General features: G+C 42.4%; 2 protein-coding genes across 2 annotated transcripts; both read left to right on the top strand.

The window, feature by feature from the left end:
- The first annotated feature begins 7,449 nt into the window (after positions 1 to 7,449).
- LOC143183745 (uncharacterized) lies at positions 7,450 to 9,272 on the top strand. Its single transcript, XM_076385435.1, has 2 exons — positions 7,450 to 7,951; positions 8,911 to 9,272. The coding sequence occupies exons 1-2, from the start codon at positions 7,450 to 7,452 to the stop codon at positions 9,270 to 9,272; spliced, it is 864 nt and encodes a 287-aa protein (XP_076241550.1).
- Positions 9,273 to 23,088: 13,816 nt separating this feature from the next.
- On the top strand, positions 23,089 to 24,979 carry Osi6 (DUF1676 domain-containing protein Osi6). The gene is made up of 5 exons (XM_076384887.1): positions 23,089 to 23,119; positions 23,175 to 23,557; positions 23,622 to 23,957; positions 24,112 to 24,214; positions 24,627 to 24,979. The coding sequence occupies exons 1-5, from the start codon at positions 23,089 to 23,091 to the stop codon at positions 24,977 to 24,979; spliced, it is 1,206 nt and encodes a 401-aa protein (XP_076241002.1).
- The last annotated feature ends 1,147 nt before the right edge of the window (positions 24,980 to 26,126 follow it).

The following is a 26,126-nucleotide window of genomic DNA, read 5'->3' as shown; positions in this document are numbered from 1 at the left end:
AGCTTTTCAAGTAGTTCAGGTCAACGTATTACCCTCAAGGCTCAATGACCAGGCATCAGCGTATTTTTATTTATTCAATGAACGTTTAAACTAAAAAGCGTGAAAAGCGAGAATATCTGTACACATTCAGCTTATGAATATAACTGCTAGGAGTAATTGACACGTTAGCAGTATAATATAGAAGACGTTTCGCAAAGTGGACTTCAATTAATCACTTTAATGTGGCGCGAAAATAGAAACTGTAAATTGCTATTTTCTGCATAGTAATTTCCTAATGTCTCAATTCTTCCATAATTCATCTTCTAACGTACTCAGACATTTCCATTACCTCCTTACTCAAACGTTTCAGTTACGTTTCAAGTCTCTGGTTCCTTGTAAATATATTTCTGTACACTGAAAAGCAGAATTGCATAAATCACATATGTTTATTTTCAAGATCTTGACGTTCGATATTTAGATCCTCAGTTCTGTTTTTAAGAAAAATTCGTTGTAAGTTGAATCCTCTTAACTTGACTAAACTTGACTAAATTACTATTTTTCTAATAAAATGAAGAAAATGCAATAAGATCCTGAAAAAGACTTTATTTTGAAAAAAATGGACTTGGGTTAGTTTGGTTCTGGTTTACAAAATTAAAGTATAGATTCAGTTTTTTTTTTTCTTTTTGAACATGAGACTTAAGTTGTTCCATCATGTAACCACAAATTTTAAAATCAACATTTCTCGAAACCTAAGAGAGTAAATAGCGTTGAAATGTTATTTACGCCTTTTTTCCTTCTTTCTTTTCCACGCGACAGCGGCGCGGCGTGACAAGCGTTTCGAACCGCGTGAAAATCTCCGTCGACACTGCAACGCTTTTCTTCTCTCTCTTCCTCGAGCGCGAAGGAGGCAGGTATCGTGGTAACCGGTTCGATGCGATTCTCACTCGCGATCCAGAGAATCGTATGAAACACGGACCTGTTGACCAAGTGGCCTCATTCGGTCAGAAGACCGGAAGCGGTCTGCTGTCCGATGCGATACACGGAAAACACGGAAAACCGAGGCGCGTTTCTGTCGTCGAATAACGATCGCAATAAGAAGTGGTGATTTTGCGAACCAGTTCGCCCATGAGATCCCTCGATCGAAATGCGTGATTCCGTTTACGATCACGATCGCCTGTATTTCATCTTCGACGCCCGAGGCAGTGGAGGTTGATTGGTATTCGATTAATTTTATAGAAAAAAGTGTAAATGTTAGAGCTATATATGAAAATATACGCATACATAAAAGTATCTATTATACATGGAGAATAGTCATGATGATTTCTGATTTGGAAATGTGAATAAGTGTGCAGTGTTTCTATTGAGTGATATGTATTGATTGCATTGCGTATAAAATTCATATAGCCTTTTCATATCGTGATTTCATACGTATAAAATTACGATTACGATGAAATTTAAATTAGGATTGTATTACCTACTCGGTCTGCGAAGATTCTTGGCCTGTTTCTTGTTTTATGTCTGATGTAAAATGAACTTGATGTAAAAAAATAGTGCAGTGAGAAAATATTCTAGAAGAACGTTAATAACTTATGGAGTATGAAATTAATTTTATGTGAGAGTGTAAATGGAGTAATCTTCAAGTTTCAACGAGGATATTAAATAATGAAATTAAAAGTAAAAGAAAGGGATCGTGACCCAGCATTTTCTTCTTGTCTTTATGAAAACTCTGTTATTGAAAAGGTTCATTAATGGAACAAACCTGTCCTACTGTCAGTGAAGGCTTCTATCAGTCTTCGTATTTGTCAAGAGCTCTGCATATTCTGCGCGATCAAAATGTGTGCTGTTGCAGTCTCATAGTTTCACTTTTAATCATTTGTGTATTTATACATCCGACAGTTTGTAACTTGGAGATTGATATTAATGTTTTAGAATTAAGATTGTAAGGCTTAGATCTAATGTTTTGATATAGGTTTATTTCTAATACTATAGCGAAGGTACGCCCCGCAAAGTCATGAACTCTCTTGCTATACAAATTGCAAAAGGAGTGCGCAGAAATTCGCTGATAGGAGCGCGTCAAGAGGAAAAAATGAGGGAACAAGGTTACCAGGAGAAAGTTAACACGAAACAAGTACTTAGATATCAAAGTCCTCGAGCAGTGCTAAACGACAAACCCTGCACGCGTCTATAACAGTTTCTTGAAGTACTGATCAAGCACCTTCGATTAACTCTAGAAAAGTAGGATAATATTAGACCTGCATGTTAGTCGTTAACCCAAGGCAAAAATGTTATAAGTATTATAAATATTTTCTTAACTTCAATTGAACTTTCATTAATCTTTCTTAGTCTCCCAGGAAATTCAACTTTCGAGGAAAAGACGTTGAAATATAATGTGATAAATAACTCCATGACGGAGATCAACTCTCCGCCTAGACTTGACCTACAGCGATCAGTATCCTAGACTATCAGAATTAATTGCTATAATTAAATCTTTCATTCTCCTTTAGCAAATGTATAAGATCAGAGTAGCTAACACTAGTTTTCTTTAAGAGAGCAATTACTAAAGATTGAAGTGCTCTTACATCTGCTAAATAATTGAAACGATAGCTCGTTGGGAAAATACAAATTACATTACAAAAAATATGTTCAATAAATAATTGCAATAATTCCAGTGCTCAGACATTAATTCTCGAGAAAACACCTAAAATATTCCTGCAACGTGTCTGACTTATGACTTATTCTACTGACAATGCCTCGTCCAATTCATCATCTATCTACAGTAGAATAAGTCTCTGAGTCAGACACATCTCGCGTGCATTATAAGTGTGCACATCTTTAACAATTTACAACACAGAAATCAAGCCACAAACTCAATTTTGACATTCTTAATTTTCATTTCATTTTGACGTGTAGAATAGCGCCTTAAGATTTCTAATACTTACTATCAAACATGCTAGGTAGGACTAGATTTATTTACAGCTAGATACTCCTGGAGACTCCAAGGATCGAATCGAAGTGACACCTTATCTTTCGATTCCCATTAGCAGGGTCTTGCTGAAGACATAAACCGAATTCAGATCTTCCGATTTCACCGGAAACCGGTCACCCACGCCGTCTGGTCGGGCAAACGGGTCCAGAGCCAGCGACCCTGACGGATCGTTCGATTGGAATTCAACGTAACGGTTCGCAGAGTATCAAAACACCTCAAGACCGTGAGATCGTGCTGGCCACTGCGAATAATCGCTCGCCATATACGAATTCGCGACGGCATACTTCTTCACGTTTTTTCATTGGCGCTTATCGATCACCTTCCTCACGACTTCCTCAGGATTGGTGGCCCAACAGAATTTTTCGTCGGTACGGTTTCGGTAATGGGCACACGGCGATGGGCTAGCGTGCAGCTCAATTTTGAAATGTAAATTGCAACGTGGGGGACGGTGTGCGTGCTCCTCTGCCTGCAGCTCGTTTTGGCGATGAAAGTTTATGCATTGTCATTTTTTAAAATCGTTCACACGTATCGTTTCCGAATTGACATCTGAATTGCAAATATCGCGGTGTCGTCACTTTTGCTGCCAATTTACCGCACGTATAATTTAGATTTAATTGTAATTTCAGGGGCGTTCAGAGGGAATTAATTTCACCGTGCAAGTTACGTGAAAGCTGAGACTATTCCAAACAGAATTTATTTAAGTATGTACTTGTTTCTAAAATATAGTTATTCCAGCACCTTCTGCTGTAATAACACCATACCAGTCAAGCATTAATATTATTAATAAGTGATTATAGTTTCTTCTTGGATCAATTATTTCGGTAATAAAGTTTTCTCAGTTATATTTATGTCTTTGCTCAAATACAGTAATTCCAATTAGAATTCGAGTACGTTACTTTTTTATCGTCATTTTCTCTTCGATCAGATAAAAGTCGGGGAGAAAATCAGCCTCTTCGTCCGCGAAAGCAGCCTGTAAACAGGCTCGATTCAAGAATGAAAAGCGGATATCGTTCTTTTTCTACGTGTCCTCCCTACCATCTTCTTACTCTGATCTCGATAGAATAGCCGCTGCTCGTAGTCGTGTTGTCAATAATCGCACGGTCGTGCAAGAATTTCAGGAACGATCAGAGGTCTCATTGCTTCTCTATTCCTATGCTTTCTAGTGTCCTTTTGTTTCTTTCTTCTTCTCTCCTCCTGATTGATGCCTCGCGTGTTTAGGAAAGTATATCGAGTATACGGAACGAATAGGTTGTATTTACATTTTCCTCTTTGAATCAGGACAGAAGTGCCAATCGTCTTGTGGTGGAAAGTGTTTCGTTAATTAAAACTAGGAGACCACGAGGTCCCATCGCTGAACCGACTTTGCACTGCGGTTTCTTCTTCGGTTTTGCTCTTATTTTCAATCGTATACCTCGAGTTCTCTGTGGACTCTAGGGAGTGTCTATAGCATCGTTTTCTGTTGCATAGTAAGATTTAATTATGATACGGTAGAGCAGGTTCGATTTAGCAGACATGGTCTCGTTTAGTCGAATAACTTGGGAATATTCTAGTACACTATTCGCCATAGTATTCCATTAATTGATACAAGTTTTTACAATGTATTTCGTTTGTGATAGTATCCTATTTCTTTCTAGTAATTTGAATTCAGATAGTATGCTTTAAACTTCCTGCAATGTTTAAGGAGTCCATTGGATTGCCATAGATGGAAGGTAGAAATTATGTTTATAACCAAATATGTAAAACTCTTTTAGTGGGACGAAGTGGTTCGTTCAGACCATCATGCTCGCAAAGGATCGCGAGCACGCTCGAACTTGGCCCACTTCGTGGTGCGTTCTTCCTTCCTGGCGTAATTGTTTCTGGTTACGGCACTCGGTCCCGCGATATTTACTTTCTTTACGAGCGTCATATAACGCTGGTTGCTTTCTAGAGTGTTTTTCGCCTCGATTTGCGTCCCCGTGTATCCACAGTCGGTTCTATTCCGTGCACGTGTGGCGATTCCTCGTTCATTTCTGGAAAAGTTTCTCCTATCAAGTTTCAGATATAAAAAAGGCCGATCGTAGAATTAAACGAGGAAAGAGTCCGTGAAGTGACATTGATGAACAGAGTTTTTCTTAACACTTGCGTTTCTGGTGGGTTTGTGCGTTACGCAGGAGCCAGGAACTCCACGCTCTCTGACCAAAAAATCAATGGTTGGAAAGAGATGATCTCACAGGGGTATAGAGATAGGAAATAGCATGCAGCCATGTTGTCTTATCTCGATTAAGACCAAACAGGAATTACGAGGCTATAAAGATTTGTAGATTAAATAGGAGACGATTTACGATTTTACCTGATGAACATTGCAACTTGACTTAATGGATAATTTTATGAGTTTCACTGAATATCATGTGCTCTGGGAATTATATTATGCTCTCTTCATTTTGCAAAATTGAACAGGGAGATCAGGAAACTGGTCATCAAAAAGATACTTTATCTTTGAACTTGGTTTTAAGCTACTGCACTACTATCATAGGTATCCTTTTTATACTGATTTCGGAGCGATATCATCATATCATATTGTGAAACTGATACTAGTTAATACTTTGAACTCGATTTTCATACTAACATTCCAGGGATTTAACAATATTTAACCCTTTGTAACTTCTTAACTCTAAACAGGACAAACTGTATAGAAAATCAGGACCTCAAAGCGTAAAGGGTTAAAAATTACCCCAGGTCAAGGAGCATACTGAAACATCAAGGCCCAGCAAACCCCTGAGCTCTTCAAACACCCACAACAATAAAAAGATTTCTCCAACAGATCAGGTAAATCACGCAAAAATAAAGTAACCTACTTAAAAAGATGAAATAAGAATAAAACACAGACCAAATGACATCCTACATTCCAAAGATTAAACCCTCCGCAAAGACAATGCCTCTCTCAGAGGTCTTGAACCTGGCTTTCCGGAAACATTGTTCTCCGCACATTAGATTACGATCGGATCGGTCGAGCAGCCATTGCCAGACCGATGCATGCAGTGCGTGCTCCACATCCGTGACACGGTTCTCGCGGTCGGCAGTTAGCCCTCCCTACGTACTCCAGGAACAGGCTCGGCGTGCGTGGACACGGCCTGGCGGTGCATACACGCACACGGATCTCCGTCGATGGAGACCCCGAAGGTGTCACTGGGGGAACCAGTTTCGCGATGGAGGAGAAGCCCTCACCTAGGGATCGGGTCGGTCCTCTTTTCAGCGCGAGATCGCGCGTAGAAGGAGGCAGTCGATCACCGGGATACCACCACCCGTGTGCCGAGCGACCAGTCAGCCGTCCAGAGAGCTCGTATCAAAGGCAAAAGTGGCCACCACCCGCTCCCCCAAGCGAACCGTGCCTCCCGAGGGAGGGTGGTGGGTCGTGGACCACGTTCCAGCCTCGCTGATCTACGTATATAAACTGGCCAGGGCGAGACGTCGGGTTCAGAATACTGTGCACGCTCGATCCACGCGTCGGGTGACACACGCGCGAAGGGACTGCAGTGCCCAATCCGACCAGGAAGAGGAAGAGAGAGGAGGCGTCGTCCTCGCATCGTGCTCTCGACCCAGCTTCCGTTCATCGCGTACGAGGATCGAAAACAAGGTGGGTACGCTGCCCTTGGCTTGTGTTTTTAGAAGATCGTTTACTACAGCAGAGATTTGTTTAATAGGCTGACCCTGGTAACAAGTTTTTCGCCAGATGCAACAGTATGAAGTTATTTAAAAATGTTGTAGTTTCTGAAATGTAGGATACTATCGTGTGAATATAATATATATGGTAGTATTTTATATTTTTGAAAACAGTAATGTTTTTAAGTAACTTCGTATTCCTGCGTTTGGTCGTAAAGACTTTTTGACAGGGGGAGTATTTTGGTTCTTGTTGAATATTTGGACCACACAGACAGAGTGTATTAAGTCTACTTGTTTTCTGTATGATTTAATGCACTTTGACTCTGGGGTCCAGATATGTGTATGGAGGTTTGTGAGTACAGTATTAGAGTTGGTGAGGGTATTTTTGAGGTAGATTCTTTTTGAGTAGACCTTTTCTGAATAGAATTTTCTTTAAAGCTGATTTTTAGTGAATAATTTGAAATAGTAGTAAATTAAGGGTTTCAGCTAACTTGGATAGAATATGAGCACTAGCTTTATTTACATGAGCTTGAATTATTATAATTTACGACATTGTAAGTCATATATATCGTCACAAATTTTGAATGAAGATTAATATTGAATTATAAAATTAATATTATAAAATCACTATGTAAAATAGACATCATAATACCTATAATTTCGAAAAATGATAATACTCATCTGTACATACTTCTCCCTTCAATTACTAACATCTTACACCTTGCTCCAAACTAAATTAGCTTGAACAACCCTTGACTAACGACGCCCGAAATATTAACATTTTCTTCAATGCTTCTAAATTCAGGATAATTCACTGTAAACTAATTTCTCCACAGAGGAACACGATGAAAGCGATCGTGACATTCCTGACGATCTCGTGGCTGGCCCTGTGCCTGTCCACCCCTCTGGAGAAGATCGAAAAGATAAACGTCCTGGAGAAGCAGTCGACAACGATAACGGACCGCGCCAAGTATGAAGAAGAGCTACTTCGTAAGCTGAACTCGAACTGTTCCCAGAACCATATCAGCAGCTGCGTGATGCTGAAGCTGGTGACGAACATGAACAAGTTTCTGAAGAAGGCGTCCATCGAGTTGACGGATGACATCGAAATCAGAAAAACCAGCCAGGTCTCAGAGGAAGTAGTCAGTCTGCAAACTGGCAGGAGCAAAGACGACGAGTCCGAGGTCCTCGACCTTATCGCTAGCAAGGCGTACGCGTTCATCAAGTCCAGGAGCATCAAGTGGAAGATCCTCCCAGAGGATGACGTAGATATCTCCACCGTCGAGGACGAGAACGGAACACTGAGTCTTAGTCTATCCATCAAACGAGCGGATAATGTCCAAGATGGTAATTAAAACGTTTATTTATATCCAAGAGAAATTAATTTAAGAGCAGATTTTCTTTTCCTTGCTAGAGAAATGTGAATCTTCTTTTTTTTTTTTAAACTATCGCTTGATTTGAAAGAAAATACTACAATCCAGAGGTGAAGAATTAACTCTCATTTTCGAAGAATCATAGTTTCAGTAGTTAATTAAAAATTCGAGGCTTTTATGAATCGTTATCGTACAATCTTCACTGTCGAGGCTTTCTGATATAAATTCTTATTGCGAGGTATATTTCAATATTTTGCAAGCATTGTAATTAGCCTCGTCTGGGGTTCTAATGACACATTGATGCTCAATATTTAAACCTAAGTAAGGTAGCTGACCACAATGTCCCAAGATAATTTATTTATTTATTGAGAGGGTTGAAGTCTTTTACTGTGACGATGTAAAATATAACAATTTAATGTTTAAAACATTTCACAATATTTCTAAATTCCTATTTAGTGACATTATCAAATGTCTTGTAAGATCCAGAGTCTCCTCTAATGCCTAGAACCTTAATGTTATCATGCTATCTTAATTATGGTCCATAAATTTCTAATACTTGGTAAATGTTAAAAATCCTGGCGAAATTGTGGTCACCTGTCTCATAAATAAACCTAGAGAGTCTGCATTCTGGAACCCACATAGTTCTCAAATCCCATCTCTCGTCATAGCAAGTAAAATCGAGTCTCTTCGAAAGTAGAAACAGAGATCCCAAACACATCACGCAAACGAAGGGAAAACGTGATTCCCAATTCCCCCTGTCAGTGGCATCGTCAAACAATAACCAGCCACGTCTCGCCAAACAAACGTCAGTCCTTGCACCTCCAGGCCAGTGATTCGGTCACGCCTCACCAGACTTTACTACCATAGAAAGTCCCCTTCGTTTTACCTTCCCCATCGAAAGCGACAACGCTCATTTGCCTACCGTTCTTCCAGGTCGCGGGAAGAAGAACAATAACATGGGCCCGCTGATCGCCGCCGCCGTTCTCAAGATCGGTCTGATCGGTGGTCTGGCGTTCAAGGCTCTGGCGCTGCTGGTCGGCAAGGCGCTTCTTCTCTCGAAGATCGCTCTCCTCCTGGCCGGAATAATCGGTCTGAAGAAGTTGTTCTCGCACCAGAAGCACGTGACGTACGAGGTGGTCGCCCATCCTCATCACAGCTCCAGCCACTCGTTCAGCTCGGACCACGGCCACGGCGACAGCTACTCGAGCGGGTGGGCGAGGAGCTTCCACGGTCAGGGGCCGATGTCCAGTCACCCTGACGCCCACGAGATGGCCTACTCCGCGCATCTCAAGTGAGAAGAGAATCCAAGACGGATTCGCGGTACCTGATGACGCTCCTCAGAGTCTGTTGGGTCCAGTTGGGTCCTCGGCGACCGCCGAGCCTTGCCAGCACGTTCTTGCCATTAGATTTAGTATTTAATTCCTCCTACCTGACGCTGTACCTTCTTCATCTTCGTTCTTCTTCGATCGCTCTACCTTTCTTCTGGTTACTGTACTTTTCTCTTTCTTCCTGGACTACGTACTCACGCGACTGACTCATGACGGACAGAACCATGCGCGATGGACGAGACGCTCCTTTGATTACGAACGTGATCGTTGCGTGATTTGACGATGCTGGATCGTTTGTGAATTGAGGGATATACGAAGGAGGTTATTACTGTTAGATCGCTTTGGAGAAGGATAGGGAAAGAGAAATTCGATGTAAGATAATGTGATACGGGCTTTCTTCTCGTTTTTAAGACTGATGAAATTGTACTGAATTATTAGGGAATGTTAAGATGAGTTTTGAGAAGTTTTGGTAAAAATTGTTTGAAGACTTTGGGACCGCGGATTCCTTGAGGTAAATATGTTTTCCGAGAATCAAGGATCAGATTAGCGATACCAAAGGTTCTTTAATTAAGTACTGAAGATTTAACGAAGACTGACGTTTATTTTTTTATTTATTGACTGCTAGCCAAGCATCGGAAGGCAGCGATGCCAGTAGCTTTAGAATTGCGTTCTCATGACTCGTTAGGAAAGCGCATCACGTTTGTAGATGACCGACAGACGAACGAGACGCTCCCATCGACACGAAAAATATACACTGACGTACGCATGCGTAGAACCTTGTAGTTACACTTCGTTGACATAATTTATAATTAATTTATTCTCTCGCCTCAGCGTTGTCGGGCGCAGATTGTAAAATAATGTTATCCTCACGTTGTTTTCTTTTGTATAAATAAATATTTATTGTTTTTTTTGTACATCTGCATCTGCATCTGCATCCTACAATGTGTGCATAACTGGCCTCGCGCGATGGCAGACTTGCTAAAAGCATTCCATTGACATATGGAATTACAAAGCAACATTAATAAGAGAACGATGAAAATATAATTTCTCGACACCTGCATCATTTCCTTTCCTCTCTTTTGCGCTGTGCAGGCGCAATTGTAGATAGGTGCTATTAGACTGCATTACGGTAGACAGAAAATGGTTGCAAGAAACATAATCGCTAGCACGTGTAACCTTTTTCGCAATTAATTGCGACCGCTGCGCTGCAAAACGAACGGTGAAACGGAACTGGACAGACAACTTCGCGCTTCTTAAGTGCGACATAGTTGCAAAACGAGATCTTTATGCCGTACAACAAAAGAAGGACGACAGATCGCGAGCGTTTATTTATTCCGATAGATGCAAGCCACTGTAACGTTTCTTTTGCTTTCGACGCACGTTCGCGAACTACTCCGTACGAATATGTAAAATTCACGAGTGAAGTGGGTTGCTCGTTATCCTTGGATTTGGTCTGTTTGCGAACCGGAAGTTATCCGAAACAAATTGCTGGCATCGTTTACCATTACTAACAATTTTCTGTGCGACTATGGCTAATAACCTCAGGTATTTCTATGGACACTTTGACTATTGTACCACACGTAGTTATTTAGATAATTCTCAAATGTATCGATACTAACAGATCACAAATAAAAAAGAAGTACAAAATGGATTAAAAAGATTCATGAAAGGCAAGGTCAAAATAAAAATTATTATATGAAACTATTAATAAAGGATAGCTCGTGTATTTAATCTTTTCATGGAATGCACTTCCAAGAAAATAGTTTCTCTAAGTTTAGATAATAATTATAAAAATGAATGTTTGATTGGAGATGGAATTAGATTTTGCAAATAGAGTGGAGAATACATGAATCTAGTTTTATTTCTCACTAATTTGCATTGATTCGTTATCGATGAAGCGTTGTAAGATATGCTAAAATTATGCCAAACATATCGTATTCACTGCGTTGTGCTCCGGTTTGCGGAACTTAGCGGGACTTCAACGCCAGGTGTGACGATATCGACTCTAGGAATGCGATTCTCCATGAAATGCTGGTTTGAGTTTTATAAATAGAAATGTGTACTTGATATATAATTACCTCTGTATACAATCCTTCTCACAAAAACCTAAAGTATATATTTCTGGAGTAATCAAATTTAAATAGCTTCATGTATTATTGTTAAAGCAAATAATTTCCAGTCCCCACTAATCTCTGAAATTTCTTAAAGCACTCGAATAATTAAAACCTTCTCAAAATCCACAGTTCGAAGAATTCGACTGTTCGACCTGGATATCGTCTCGAAGTTAATTCTGTTCCCTGAAACCCCCACGATGGATGACTTTTGGAAGCATCGAAGTCGATCCCAACGAAGGGAAAACTACTGAGGACCACACGGTGCGCGAGGCATCTCTCATTCAAATGAGTTGGCCTCGTTTCGCAGCGACTGCTTTCTCTTCGCCTCGATTGGGAAGAATCGGAGAGGAGATGACGGCTCGATAAGGGACGCCTGGGAGAAGGAAGCTGCCTCTGTGGGAGATCAACTTTCGGTTTCGGGTATGCCAGGGGAGACGGTGACCATCATCGTTGACCCAATTCTTCGAACGTGATCTTGGTGAATCGGAAGAAAATCGACACGTGCATAGCGCTATGAGAGTTCCTGGATGAAATCAGGCGAGAAGACATTTTGCACCTGCTTATCGAGAGAAACGAAGAATTAATATAGAACTTTAGCGAGGCACATCAGTGAAAGATCATCGAGGTTTGCTTCTTACAGAAGGGGATAGTTTTTCCTTCAATCTTTACTCAAGAAACACTTTGGTTTCGTGCAATGGAATTTATGGTCGTTTTTCGTATTCTGTCTTTTTGTTCTCTCGATAGAAACATATGACACAAAAATTGATAAACGAAATCCTTTTCGCGTGTGAACGCGCGCGAGGTTCTCCCGTGACCTGGTTCCTTTTCGAAGGCACGTTTTCGCCGGATTCGGAGAAATTTAACGGCAGAGGAGAAAGTATCGAATATTGATTGAATCTTCTTGTTATTGACACGCAGATGTCGCATGGATGTTTCTGGTAACGGTGCTGGCCAGTCTGTGAATGATCGAGTGGCCGAGTGGTCGACACACATTTGAGGATCGAGAGGAGAAAACGTCTTCCAGACGGATTCTAACGTTCACCTCGCGTTTACGGAAGTGTGGTAACCATGGACCAATTGAGAATCAGGATTTTCGCTACTGTAGCTATTTCGAAACACGTTTTACACTGATTAAGGAGATAGAAACGACGATTGTCTTAAATTATAATTCAAATACATAGCTGTAGAAGATAAGATCGCGAATGTAGAGCAGAGAAAATGCATTAATTATTAACTTTACTAAGGAAGATCATCTCTGGTGTTAACATAATAGAATCAGTTTTTAAACAGTGGGAATTTTATGACTGCAAGTGTTCATAATTATACAGATTCTCATTACCAAGGCAATTTCTCCGAGGTAATATTTATAGAAGTTACTTCTACTACAATTTTTCTAAGCTAATAATTATCACCTTTCTAATCTGTCACCATTAGAAGTGCCTGTCGAAGAACTCAATCGTTATTGAGCCTTACACCGCTAGTCTATATATTTATCAATTATTCATTTCTGAGTAATGATAGTTTATTTGTAGTTTCAGAAATCTATAAATATTGCAGAAAATTCGAAAAAGTTTCCAGAATTCCTCGCTATTCTGAAGAATAGAAACATGGATCGATCTATTTCTTGAAAGAAGGAATTTTTGAAAGACCTAAATATATTCATTGCAGTTATAGAAACGCAGAACCTAGTCATAAACTACTTAATTAAATATTCGAATATCCAAAATTCAAGGAAATCCCTGAAACTCATCGATGAGGACAAATTTCACCATGAAATGCAAGCGAGCTTAATTTTCAAGAGGAGTTAATCCAGAAACCCAAATATTTCAACTTTTCATTATTAAATACCATTTCCTATTGCAAACTTGAGACAGACGAAGCCAGACAAATTCTTCCAAAAAAGCCTTTAAATCTCCCATTCCCTACAATTAATAATTACCATCCGACTATCCCATCAAATCTCCCTTTCAGCCCTAAAGAACGTCCAAACCGGAAGCCCTCTCCGCGAGTCCCCCGAAACAGGTGTCCCTACCCCCTTTCCCCTGCCTGAGTGGCGAAAGAACGAGGTTCCTTCGAGCGCAGGATGGCTCGTGGACGTCGGGACCCCGCGGACGTCGATCTGGTTTCAAGGATACAGGATCGTTCCGTGTGGCGTGGCGTCGTCCCGAGGAACGAGCGAACGGTTTCGAATCGGGCCTAGTTATACCTACCAGCCGGTGTTACGTATATGTATACCGTATCGGCGGGCGTACGCGAGGGGAAGTGGAACAGAAGAGAAAGGTATGCAGCGAGATGAACTAGTTTCCATCGACGATCTCTTGTTCGGCGCGGACAGATCGTTCCCTCCACTAGCGACGCCACGGTCCAGCAGAGCGGTAGAATTGTCCACAGGGGACGCGGCATGGTCGAAAACCAGAAGAAAACCGAGACAGATCACGAGGGGCCACTTTCCAGTTAAAGGACAGACGGTTCCTCTCGCGAATGAGAAATCTCCGAATAATGGAATCCATATGCAGGAGGATCAGAGAAGCGTGCGTGCTCGCCACGAGCCACGGGGATCCGCTAATTGCATATTGAACGACGCTCAAGCGGCGTATCGGCGCTCGAAATCGGCCACGTTCTCTTCCGCTCCACTAAAGCGCGGAAAGAGGGAAAGGAAGCCGTGGCGGGCGGAACCGTATCGGGAGGCTGATATCCAGTGATCTAGAATAAGAGGCGACGGGACGATCGAGGGAAAACTCGCGAGTGAAAGACGAAGGGAGACGGACCGATCGGGCGTCGGCCCGCGCGCAGGCAGACGCTTACGCTCGCCTCGGCCTCGCAGCCAACCGCGGCGTAACGCTCTAAAACGCCTCGCAAACAAGAATTAAAGGAATCCACGAGAGGATCGTCCGATCCGGACGAAAAATTGCAGGCTAATGCACACAGTAAGAACAGAGAATGCCCCGTACGCCGCCGCCCGATGCTCTCGTTGCTTTTTTCTCCTAGTACAATCACCGACCGTCGCGTACAACGTATATAAACGAGATTTGAAGCCTGCCACGATGCACCACTCGGACCTCCGCCGTAGGTTCCGCAGGATCAGTAGATCGGTCGTTACCTCGTTTGCGTCGCGTGTGTCGTTGCACCCTTATCGTTATAAGCGCGCTTGGTTCCGCTAGGGCCAGCCAAAGAACAGTCGAAGCTTCGTTACTCGTCAGGATGGATTGGTCCCAGAAGAAGCTGGGAGGACCTTGGTCCCTTACCCTCTGCCTGTTAATTCTCTACGTACTCTCAATTATCGATTGCGCCCACTCGCTGGATACAAACGCAACCAAGGACGTCTGGAACGGATTTACAACAGGTTGCTCGAGCACTGATACCAAGAACATGTCTGTGTCTTGCTACGGAGTGAGGATCGTTAGGAAGATCATGCAACAGCTGCTGGAGAAGTCTAGCAAGGAGCCTAATATTGAAATCTTTGATGGCGTCAGTCTGGTAGAGATCCCTGGTGCTGGGCCTAATAGGAAGGGTAGATTGATGAAGGGATTCGGTAGCATGGGCTCGTTGATACAGTTCCTCGAAGGAAGGGAGGTCAGAATAAAGCTGCCTAGCTTCCTGCCGCAGAACATCGAGAGTGCTTTACAAGAGAGCTTGCCTATTGACCAAGGTTGCTTGATTTGATGGGATATTGATGAAGGTGTTATGGGGTTATGTACTTAGGAGCTATATTCTGTTTTCAGCCAGAGGAGGAGGTGGTGGTTATGGCGGTCTCGGAGGCGGTGGTGGAGGAAAGAAGGGCGGCGGTGGCGGTTACCTCATCATGGCGCTGATGATGGGTAAGTTTTTGAGAATTCTTTTGTGGTATTGAATTTTCGAAGTTAGGAAAGTTGAAGACTTTCGTAAGGTCTAATTGGAATTTTTCGAAGGGTTTTTGAATGGAATTTTAGGGAGCGTTTTGAGTCTTTCTATTATAAGTATTTCTAATGGCATTTGTAGAGAATTCTAATGTATGGAGAATTTATACTATTCAGTGATAAAGTTAATTGAAGTCATTTTTGTAGAATTTCTATAAATTCTCGAGAAGAACATATTGAAGTTCTTGGGAATCTTCAGATTCTAACTCTTATGGGCAATCAGAACTTGCAAATTCTTTAAAGAACACTGTACTCACTTTTTTACATCTCAATATAAAGAATCTGCAACCCAACTATACTGATTTAATATTATTAGATTTAAATTTTGTCTCACAACTACAAAATCCTCTCCTTTTTAATCTAAAATTAATGTCATATTAACTATATAGTTATTAGAAAGTTCTGCTTTTGCATCTTTCAAATACTTCTAACGTTTAATATTAGTCTCAAAACCTCGAAAGTCTCAAACCATTCAATATTAAAGGCCTTTACAAGAAAAAAAATTAACATTAAAAGTGTGTCTGCCCTAGGTGTTCGTATATCATAGGGTTATACTACTAGTTCCGCTAAAATCCCTTTTTTACTCCAGAAAAACTCAGATTCCCAAAAAGAATATTCAATAAATTTTCAAAAACTCTCAGTCTCAGCTGCAAATACTAATTTTTCATTCTTTTTCAGGAAAAATGATGGCGGCAATGGGATTCGGCGCCCTCGGTCTCCTCGCCATGAAAGCGTTGATGGTGTCCGCGATGGCGTTGATGCTCTCGATGATCGTCGCCGTGAAGAAATTAACCAGTGGTCACGACAGTGGCGGTGGCCATCACGTAGTTTACGCTCAGGACGTGGGCCATCATCACTACCGGAAGAAGAGGTCTCTAGGAGAAGAAGACAACGATCTTCCGTACAGAGGATACGCGCACCTGTTCGGTGACTCACGGTTGTCTTGATCCATGTACTCGCCCTTCGTATCCTCTTCCAAGGCCAATCCCGCGTCAAGGATACTTCACGACCTGGCTGAAGAACACGACGTGACGCGATTCGACAGTGACAATGACATTGACACACAGACGTGATGACGGACTGACAGCAGTAGAAAGTGACGCTTTACGGAATCGTTTCGCACGTGATGATTGCGATAAACGACGTCCTCGACGACTCACCGGATGACACGCGACACGGATGGACGCTGGATAAACCAAAGTACACGTTCGATCCTCATATTTATTATTTCATTCGCCTCCTTCTTTTTTACATCCATCCCTTTATACTATTTATTTATTGCGCAACACGAATAAAGCTATACTCCAATCATTGACCAAAATCGAGCATACGATTTATTGCTACTGGACTGGTACCCCGAACGATGGACCAGATGGAAACTTATCGAAGTAATCGCGACCGTTGAACGCGGGAAAATCGGACGGCGAATGGAGCCAACGAGGAAAGTGTGCCAACGAGTAACCGTACCGTGCGTCGCATATTTTCTCGTCTCGACCATTTCCGACATTCGTCACTGCCTTTCGCGTTCCGATCTATCCTAATCGAAACGGTCGGTGCATTCATTTCTGATCCACATATCTCAAGCTTTTATGGATTAGGATGTCGATTGCGTAACCATTTGTGCAAAGTGAAACGACGTTCATGGAATGAAGGAGCTAAAAATGGAGAGCAAAGTCGTTTCCCAGCTAATTGTTCTGCAATTACGCTGCTCATCCATTATCATTAAAGTGAGCAATCTCTGGCTTAGAAAATGGGTGATGCTGAGGCTGTTCCGGGTCCTGGAAAATTCTCTGTTCCCTGGAAATCGGGCGAGTCAAGTACTTTGCTCTCGGAAAATTCTCGACTGTGGAACTGATGTTCCGTTTCGCGCGAAAGAAAGCCGCGGAACGAAACGACGGAGGACTCGGTTGAGAGAGTCGGTGGCGTTTGAGAGGGGTCCCTCTTTCTATGCACCCTTTTCTCCGCGTCGCCCTTCCCCTCGTCCTCCCTTCCATGCTCGAAGACTTCGGTTCCGTTCACCGTGGTCTTCGAAGCGATTGGAGGGAGGAAGACCCACTGGCACACATTTCAGACGCTTCCTTTTTTACGTTTGGAGTATCATAAAACGGGAAGATCCCGGTTGAAATTGGCTCAGAACGCGGCGAGGCCTCCACGCAGGCGCATCAGCCGGACGATGAACCTTGATGAGCGCAATTTGAGAACTGCAAATATGAGTTTGCACCGACTTTAACTTAATATGATTGATATTTATAGGGATATATAGTTTTGAATGGTTGCAATTTGTGGGGAGCAAGTTTTAAAGAGTGAATGTTTTGTCAATTCTTACTCTTTTCTTACTCCTATGAAGAGGTTTCAAAGCAATTTAAATTTTTTTTGTTACTGTTGTCTGTTTAAGAGATACATCTGTTTTTCTGTGTGTAAGTCTTTAGGTTTTAGCTTAAGAAATTTTGTACTACTTAAGACAATTTGTCAGACATTTTCTTGTTGAGTATCGAAAGAGGATGCAATGTGTTCAACTGTATTTCTAATGAACTTACTTTAACTACACAAAATGGTACCAAACTTATAATACTCATATGTAGTATCTACTTGAAGTATTAATGACAAATAATATACGACATGATCCTCTTAAAATTCGTTTTCCCATTTTTTTATCTTTTACTTGCAAAATGCTTTCAATAATATTCCACTTTTCAGCTTCCCTAGATGTTAAAATTTTGAAGATGTTGAGGACAGTGGGACCATACCAATTCAGACTTTTCTTCAATTTCCCACAAAAAATTCCAACAATCTTCAACTTCTACTGTACAAATAAAAATCTTTCTCTAAAAGTCAGATACAGCATATCGAAGCTCCCTTTCTCCTAACGCAGCAGAGCAGCTCCACCGAAGTCGACGCCCAGCGTCCGCTCTGCTTTCGTTTTCTTCCCCCTTCCGCGGCGAACAACGAGCAGGAGAACGATTAAATTTTTACAGCGCCGTAAACGCGAGCGCGACGCTTGACGTCAGCTGCATCGCCAAGGGAAAACGAAAGTTAGGATGTTTTCGTGAATGGGCAGGCGGTGGAGGAGCGGCGAGGGAGTCAGAACGCTTTTGTGCTTGTTTTTGGGTTAAAGGGATCTACCGCGCAGGGAGTTTCTACTTTTTGAAATTCCAATCGACGCTGGACCACCTGAAGCGTCGTTGCAACACGGGTCAACCGATCGTCGCCCCTTTTTCTTAAACCGTCATCGTCGTCTATTAATATCGCGTTTTCTGGCACACGGAGACGAGCCCGTTACATTCCACGCTCATTACCGATCGAAAGAAATTTAAAATTCAAATTCAGCCTGTATGGCCGATTTTTCGTGTCGCGCGCGTGTCAGCGACGGATCGACGATACCCCCGTCAGGAATTCGTCGCGCGATTTGGGGATTGTTAGAGGATCGAAAGGCGCAATACACATTCAGAAATCGAATAATTTTAGCGAGACGATGGAATTTTTGCGAGTGGCACGATCTGGTTGATTAAGGTTACCAAATGGAAGGTGGAACGTTAAGGATTTGGGCGTGAATGATTTATAAGCGACAGAGGCTGCCGATTTCTTTGGAATCTTCCTACTTTTCAGGGGGATGGTTGTATGAGGACTCTTCTGATGCAATCTTGAAGCTGGTTGGATGATATCTGACCTAGTTTCGTCGATGATGAGTCGCAATTGGGATGTGCACATTAAGGTGCTTCTTTGATCATTATATTGGCGGTTTGGAGTAACTTTGAGTCTTCTTGATAGAATTTCAAGGATATCCTAATATATCGTATTCTGGATTTAATTCTCCAAAAAGTATTTTTATGCTAGTTTAACCTGTCCACTATATATTCGAGATAATATTTCTCAGATTTAATTAGAGTCGATAGATATTATATTGTAAGAGTACATAGTACAACCACAAATGAAATTAAATAATTTTCCTTTTATGTTCAGCAGATTTACTTTTTAAAGGAATTAAGACAAATATGAAGTAATTAGATCTTGTTTTCACACAAGTATTCCAGCTTCAGTAAAAGTCCTTTCAGGAAAAGTAACAATACAGACAAGTTGCCATGTACACATAGATATTTAGGAGTATGTGAAGTACAGACAGTGAAGCGATTAAGTACCGTTTTTCTCCTCGTGAAAATAACATAATCGCTGTACTTTATTGACCGACTTATGCGCACGTATGCTTTCACGGGGCACGCTTCTGATTTCACGAACATTTTGGTTGGGGAACGATTGTTAGGCCAGTGGACAAATCACCTGGAATTTGCAAGAAATCTTGCGTGCGCGATTGTGTCGCGAGTCACTGGGTTAAGATAGCTAGCTATTAGTGAACGAGTGCCATCAGACGTTTTTCTGGGCTTAAGTGAAACTTCATGTGCTAAGTGAGTCAATCAGAGAGCAAAAGAAATGCTGCTGTTTGTAGATAATATTCTTGTATGTAGCATTTGTGGTGAAATTTTGAGAAATTATTGAAAGACACAATGGAATTTATAATAAAAGCGACCTTTGTCAATTTTTATCTTTTTCCAGGAATCCAAAAAGAAATATTTTACTGTTTCTAATTCCTGTTAAATAAATTAGAAACGTTGTTAGTAAAATATTCATCATGAATGAACCAATGTTTCTTAGTTTGTGCATACTGGCTTTCATTTTATTAAAAGGGAAGGTGAACTATATTTGGAAATAATATTCATAAAAAATACTACTACCTACACGAAATAAGGATTACAATTCTGTGCATCATATAAACACTTTCTACATAATCTCGTAAAATCCATTCAAAGTGAATTTAGAATTCAAAGAACGACTCTCTAACATCTCCACTTGGACACGCAACAGGCTTCAGATTTTCCTGAATCAAACGACAAAAGTGTTTGTAGGCCACAGGAGTCATTCACGAAACCCCGAAAGCGGCATTCCTCGCGGTTTCACATGTCGCTCAATGGCTCGTTCACGCTTGCCAGGAATAGAGGTCACATCGAGGACCTAACATCCTTCGCCGTGGGGATAGTCGTGTGACAGCCAGGAATTAGCGCTAAAATTGAAAGTGGCTGCGCCTGACGAGCCTCGTGCGGTCTACTGACACCCTTTTCCACGTCCTCGAACTATAGAACACGAAACGGTAACTTCGCGAACCGCCTGCCAACTATTCGGCCACGCTTCGGTGCCCACTAATCACTATAATCGACGAAACAGTGGCGAATCTACGCCAGAGCAACAGAAACCGATCGGGGCGAGAGTCATAGAGGCTCGGTGAAAGTTTACATAATCCGTTTAACGAGCAATATCTGCCACACCCGATTTCGCGGGTATCCTTGGAGACCTCGTCATCGTCGATCTCTCGGTTCTCTAAGCTGCGGTGATTTTACCCGCGGCTGGGCGTGTCCCGCGCAAAGGAGAAACTTTGGTTTTACTTTTTAAGAGCCCACGCTGCTCTGCCTCTCCCGACGGGAGTGAAGGATCGACGAAAGGATTCCGACCGGGCAGACTGCGATGACCGAGAAAGGATGAATGAACACTGACGTAAGATCGCGCAAATTTCCTTTTCATCCTGTCCCTTCTTCAGGCATCTCGCTTGAATCAAGAGCTTCCGCCTTATTAGCGGAACGTCACGAGTCTTTGTTGTCTTGTGAACTTTTCCACGCCACGGCGATTATGTCAGCTTGGTTAACCGAGTTACGTTGATCTTATCGTTTTCCATTTAGAGGACATTTTCCTAGTGAATGGGCTGCGGGAGCATGGAGCACTGAAGCGAATTTAGCAGAGCTCGATTGTTTTGGCTTCCTGATGTATCAGATAGTTGAAATTGAAAATGGGTTTACATCACTTGTGTATTGTTACATAGAGGTAATACTGTAGCATGTGAATTATAAGTGGAAATTAGTGAAGATCAAGTTATCAGTCCTCTTATATATAGATGCAGTGTTTAGCCGAATTGTTATTCTTGGTAATACTTCTCACAAGTACCTACCTATAATTTGTGTACCTTAAATATAAACTTGATTCATTAAAACAAAATCTACAAATTGATTAAGAATATATAGCTCTATAAATGAGAAGACAAAAAATATTATGCTGCCAATTTATGTGCCTCAAATTACCTATCTTTATTAAGACAGTGACTTGAAATAAATGATATTCATTTTAAGATGGCGTATACTTATTCTCTCTATTACAGTAGAGCCTCCATTAATCAAACCCCAATTACTCATAATACCAATTGAAGCTTAGGCGTCGATCTAATAATAACTTATACAAGATAAATTCAGTTATCAAAAGAGTACCTCAAATTTAAATTTCACGATATTCCAGACAATCAAAGTACCACAAATTGCACCAACAAATTTTTTGCTCCGTCTATTGAACTTACACCGATCGAAAGATCGTTCACACGATCGATATACGCGGAATCATGGTCTCTCATTAACGACGGGAGTCACGGTGCCGGTAGCAACATCGTGGACACCATTGGAATTTCGATGACAGCGGGCTACACGGAATTCCTGTCAGTGGCACCTACGCTCCGCGTCGATTTCGCAACCGAAAATTCCACGGCCGCTTTGTAATCGCTTCAGGTTGGAAGGAACGAAACGAAAACGACAAGAAGCGTTATCGTCGGTCCCGTGAGAGTCGCCCAGGGGTCAGAGTAGAAAGTGGTGGCCGCAGCGTTCGCGCTCGCGCGCTCACATCGATGAAGGTCGGATCCGGGTGGTTTGAACCTGATCTATACCAGTTTTCTTTCATTCATGACGATCGTGTTTCGCGGGAGAGAGTACGCGGATTTCTGGCTTCCTGTCGTGGAAATTGCTAATAAACTGGCTTGATAGAGCAGGCACTTGCATTGACGTGAACGCCTGACGGATTGTCTTGGATGGCTCGAAGTAATAAAAGTTACCAGGGATCGCGTGGGATTGGCGTTTCCTCCTACGCACATTTCCTAGTTTTCTTTCCTGCCTCTTATCTGACATCGTACATGACTTATCGCTCTCGCCGAGGCATCGTTAATTGGAGAATCTTCGATAATTGTTCGAAGAGGCTTCATAACAAGCTCGAGAGGCGGAGAAAACGCCGAGCACCGGTTTAACAAACATTGAATAATTGAAATTCTTTGCTTTACTTCCTGAGTTTCTTTGAATTGATTCTAGGTCAGTGGAAGATTTAGATAGTCGATGAATCATTGGTGATGACCTTAGATCAAAGTCGTATCACAAATTCGTAGGTTGATTCCTTGCTTTCAGGTCATTATTTCAGTGTGATTGCAATCACTTTTTCTATATTATATATTACTAAATATCTGAGGAGCTATTTTCATTACATAGCTAAAATTACTTCGTAACCTTAAGTTTTTTAAAATTGACTCGCTACATTAAACCAACTCTAATCTCTATCGTTTCACTGAGCTGTCTTTCGAGCACGACCAGAGCACATTCCACCTTCTCCTCATATGGCTTCAGAATCATTTCTAGGTCACTCCTAACTCATCTCTAGCTCGTCTACGCACTACTGACCACTTCAGATAATTACAAATAAATAATATAGCTGTCACCTGTGAAATAAAATTTATAACATCAACTACTCATTACAGCGTGGTCTCATTATATGAAACCATTCTTTTCTGAGGCTTCAGATTAAATTACTGACTCCAAGTCTGGACCTTTCATCAAGACAATGTATCCATCATCTACGACAAATTCTGTAAAACTGATATTCCCCACGCTCCAAAGTGCACCTAGCTTTTCCTGGACACCTAGAACCATGAAGTCGTGGCACGCCACGAGCCGTGACTGTACGATCGTGGAAACTTCCTAAGCGAACGATAAAGAGGAAGAACGGAAGTGTAGATTTCTCGCCTGAGGCTGGCCCCCAGCCCACGGGCGTCCTGTATTTACCTGTCGTAGGCAGGTCGCAGGTCGCGATGGGCGGTGTGTTAGCGGTCGTATACCTGGCGGAACACCTATCCGCGTCCATTGGGCGAATACTTTCGTCGGTTAGGCCAGCTAAACAGCCCGTAACGCAGGCCACAAAGGAACGACGGAGGAACATCGGTGACGACACTCATGCAAGGCAAATAGGAAGAAAAAAGAGCAGAGGTGGGGCGACGAGGCAGGCGATGGTAGAGGAGGGGTCCGCCAAATATAAGCTAAAGAGATTGTACGATGGACCACACGAAATTTCACTACCTGACGGGACGGGTTTCGAAAAAGGGCGTCCTTCATCCTCCGTTGCGAGTTTCGCTCTTCCGTGTACCATTCAGAGCAATTTCATCTCGGTGAAACCGATCTTTGGAGATCATGAAGTTCCACGCGTTTGTGCTACTCGCGACCTTCGCCCTCGCGGCTGGGCAGACTTTCGAGAACTGTTTGGAGAAAGATAGCATCGCCTGCGTGCAGAAGAATCTTTATAGGAAGGCTAAGGAGTTCTTCGACTCTGACAACGTGGAGATCTTCAGCGGCGTCAGCTTGGTGAAGAGTGGAGATAGTCAGGGAAGAGGATCCAGGTCTGGCAAGGAGCTGATGTACGACCAGGAAATTGATGGAGCTAGCAACGTTGCTGATAGACAGAACGCCCTTATGGACTTCGTGAGCGCAGAGGCTGGAGAGTTCCTCACTGGTCGTAGCCTCAAGGTACGTGGGGAACTTTGTTGCTTTAGTGACAACGAGAACTTTTGGTACTCTATTATCAGTTCTGCTTGAAGTTTAAGTACATTTGTCGTAGCTGGTCAGATTTAAAAATGAGACTCTGTTAGAGCATTGCATTCAATATATTTCTTTCTTTCAGATCAACTTCACTCCTATCATTGAGAGAATCGGAAGCTCAGCTCGCGCTATCAGCGACTCTGCACCGGAAGAGGTCCGTCAGGCTGTTGACTTGGTTGTTGAAGGTAAACGTCAAATTGAAATTTTGACTGATGTGAAAAAAGCTGAGGAAGCTTTAGTTTCAAGATGAAGAAGCTAGTACTTGTATAATGTAAAGTAACCTTAAATGAGTTAGAAAACCTTAAGAGTTTGTAGATAATTGTAAATAGTTCTAGGTTAATATGAATGAATGAATTTAGATCTTATGACACTGATCAAAAGAATAGCAGACAACTAAAAAATAGCCTGCTTAATTTTCTAGATCAGCTTTAGATATCCTAATATTCTTTTCTCTGTCCAATATCAATAAGAGACTTCAAACATATGTGTATTAGATTCTTTAATCACATCAGTGAATTTCTTTTCCAAATTCAGTCTTACTTTAAGCCTGTTCGAAACCTTTACTCCAGTATTTCTACAATTCTTCCATATTTGCAGGCCGAGGTAAGAAGAAGCAACTGAAGCAATTGCTGCCCCTCCTGCTCGCCGCGAAAGCGAAAATTGGTGCCCTGGCCACCCTCGGTTACTTCGTCACTGGCTTCATCGCTAAGAAAGCTATCGTCGTTTCGCTGATCTCGCTTGCCATTTCTGCCTTCATTGGTTTCAAGGCACTGTGGGCCAAGGGTGGTCACGATCTTACCCCCTACCACGGGGGATGGAGCAGCGGGCCAGCTACTTCTGGGGGATGGTCTGCCCCAGTTCCCTCTGGTGGATGGTCTTCTGGCGGTTCGTGGGATGATGGTCACGCGTCGTACGCCCAGAATCAAGCATACTCTGGCTACCACCACTAATTTCCCACGAAATTCGTTCATTTGAACCGTCCTTTATCTCTTCCTCTGTCTCTTCTTTCTCCTTCATGCTTTTCTTCTCTCGCTGATCTACTCAGTACTCGAGCACGTTTAGGAGCTCGCGTGAGGATCACGAGAGATGATTTTCCAGATCCCCATCCTCCCCCCCAACGTCTATGTGGGACACTATTATAGCGAATATTTATTGTTTATTTATCAATTTTTAAATGTAAAGGCGAGCAAACGCGCCCCATGTAAATACTACGTATTCTAATTGTCGAGGTACGCGTGTACGAATAGAACGGACATAAGACGTCAGAATCAAACATAGAGGCTAGTCGCAACGCTTCGAGTGCTACGACGTAAGCATTATGGTACAACGTCAATCCTCATCTCAGCAGAACACCATCTAGTCCCGTACGATTTAAACGAACTCCACTCAAGTGCCCTCAACACTGACACTTTGTAATGACAATGTCCATCCAGTAAATACAATTTTTATAAAAACAGACGCCCCGTCTTATTGGCACCTTTAACACGCTTCCCTGGACCAAATACTGGAGACCCCAGAACAGCCAAGCCACTGTCATATTCCTCGAGTAAATATAGAGGAGACAGTGGCTTTGCTCACATAAAAGTATTAAAGATCCCAAAATATCCTCAGCCTAAGGAATCACCTGCAAGCGTTACTTTCTTCGGTTTCGAATCGAGTCTCGCGGCCGAAAACGTTCCCGGATCCGCGTCAGAGAAAAGAGAAATCACGCGTGCTCCGTCGACTTTCCAACCTTCCAGGAACCTCCGAAACGGTTTCTTTTTTCGCTGTTTCACAGGCGAAATTTCAAATGCTCGGCCTCGAAACCAGCCCAGCGAGTTCCCCTGCGATTAAGTCCGCGTCGAGGATCTCGCGAACTGACGAGATGGAAATGCAACATGGCGCGGGGCCGAGAGGAAAGTGCACTGGCAAGGTGCACATCCGGTCGCGCGTTTCCTCGCGGAGGTCGAGAGGCCGAGGCTTGCGTACGTCATTCTTAATCGGGTCGCGAGGACGGGCATTCCACTAAATCTTCCGCGTCCGATGTCCTTAAGTCCCAGATAGGAGGAAAATGAGCAACTGGAAAGGAGGTTGACGCAGATCCGCCGTTTCTTTCGT

This window comes from Calliopsis andreniformis, chromosome 9 (assembly GCF_051401765.1).
Source record: "Calliopsis andreniformis isolate RMS-2024a chromosome 9, iyCalAndr_principal, whole genome shotgun sequence".
Classification (NCBI taxonomy): domain Eukaryota; kingdom Metazoa; phylum Arthropoda; class Insecta; order Hymenoptera; family Andrenidae; genus Calliopsis; species Calliopsis andreniformis.
This window is presented reverse-complemented; position numbering and strand designations above follow the sequence as displayed.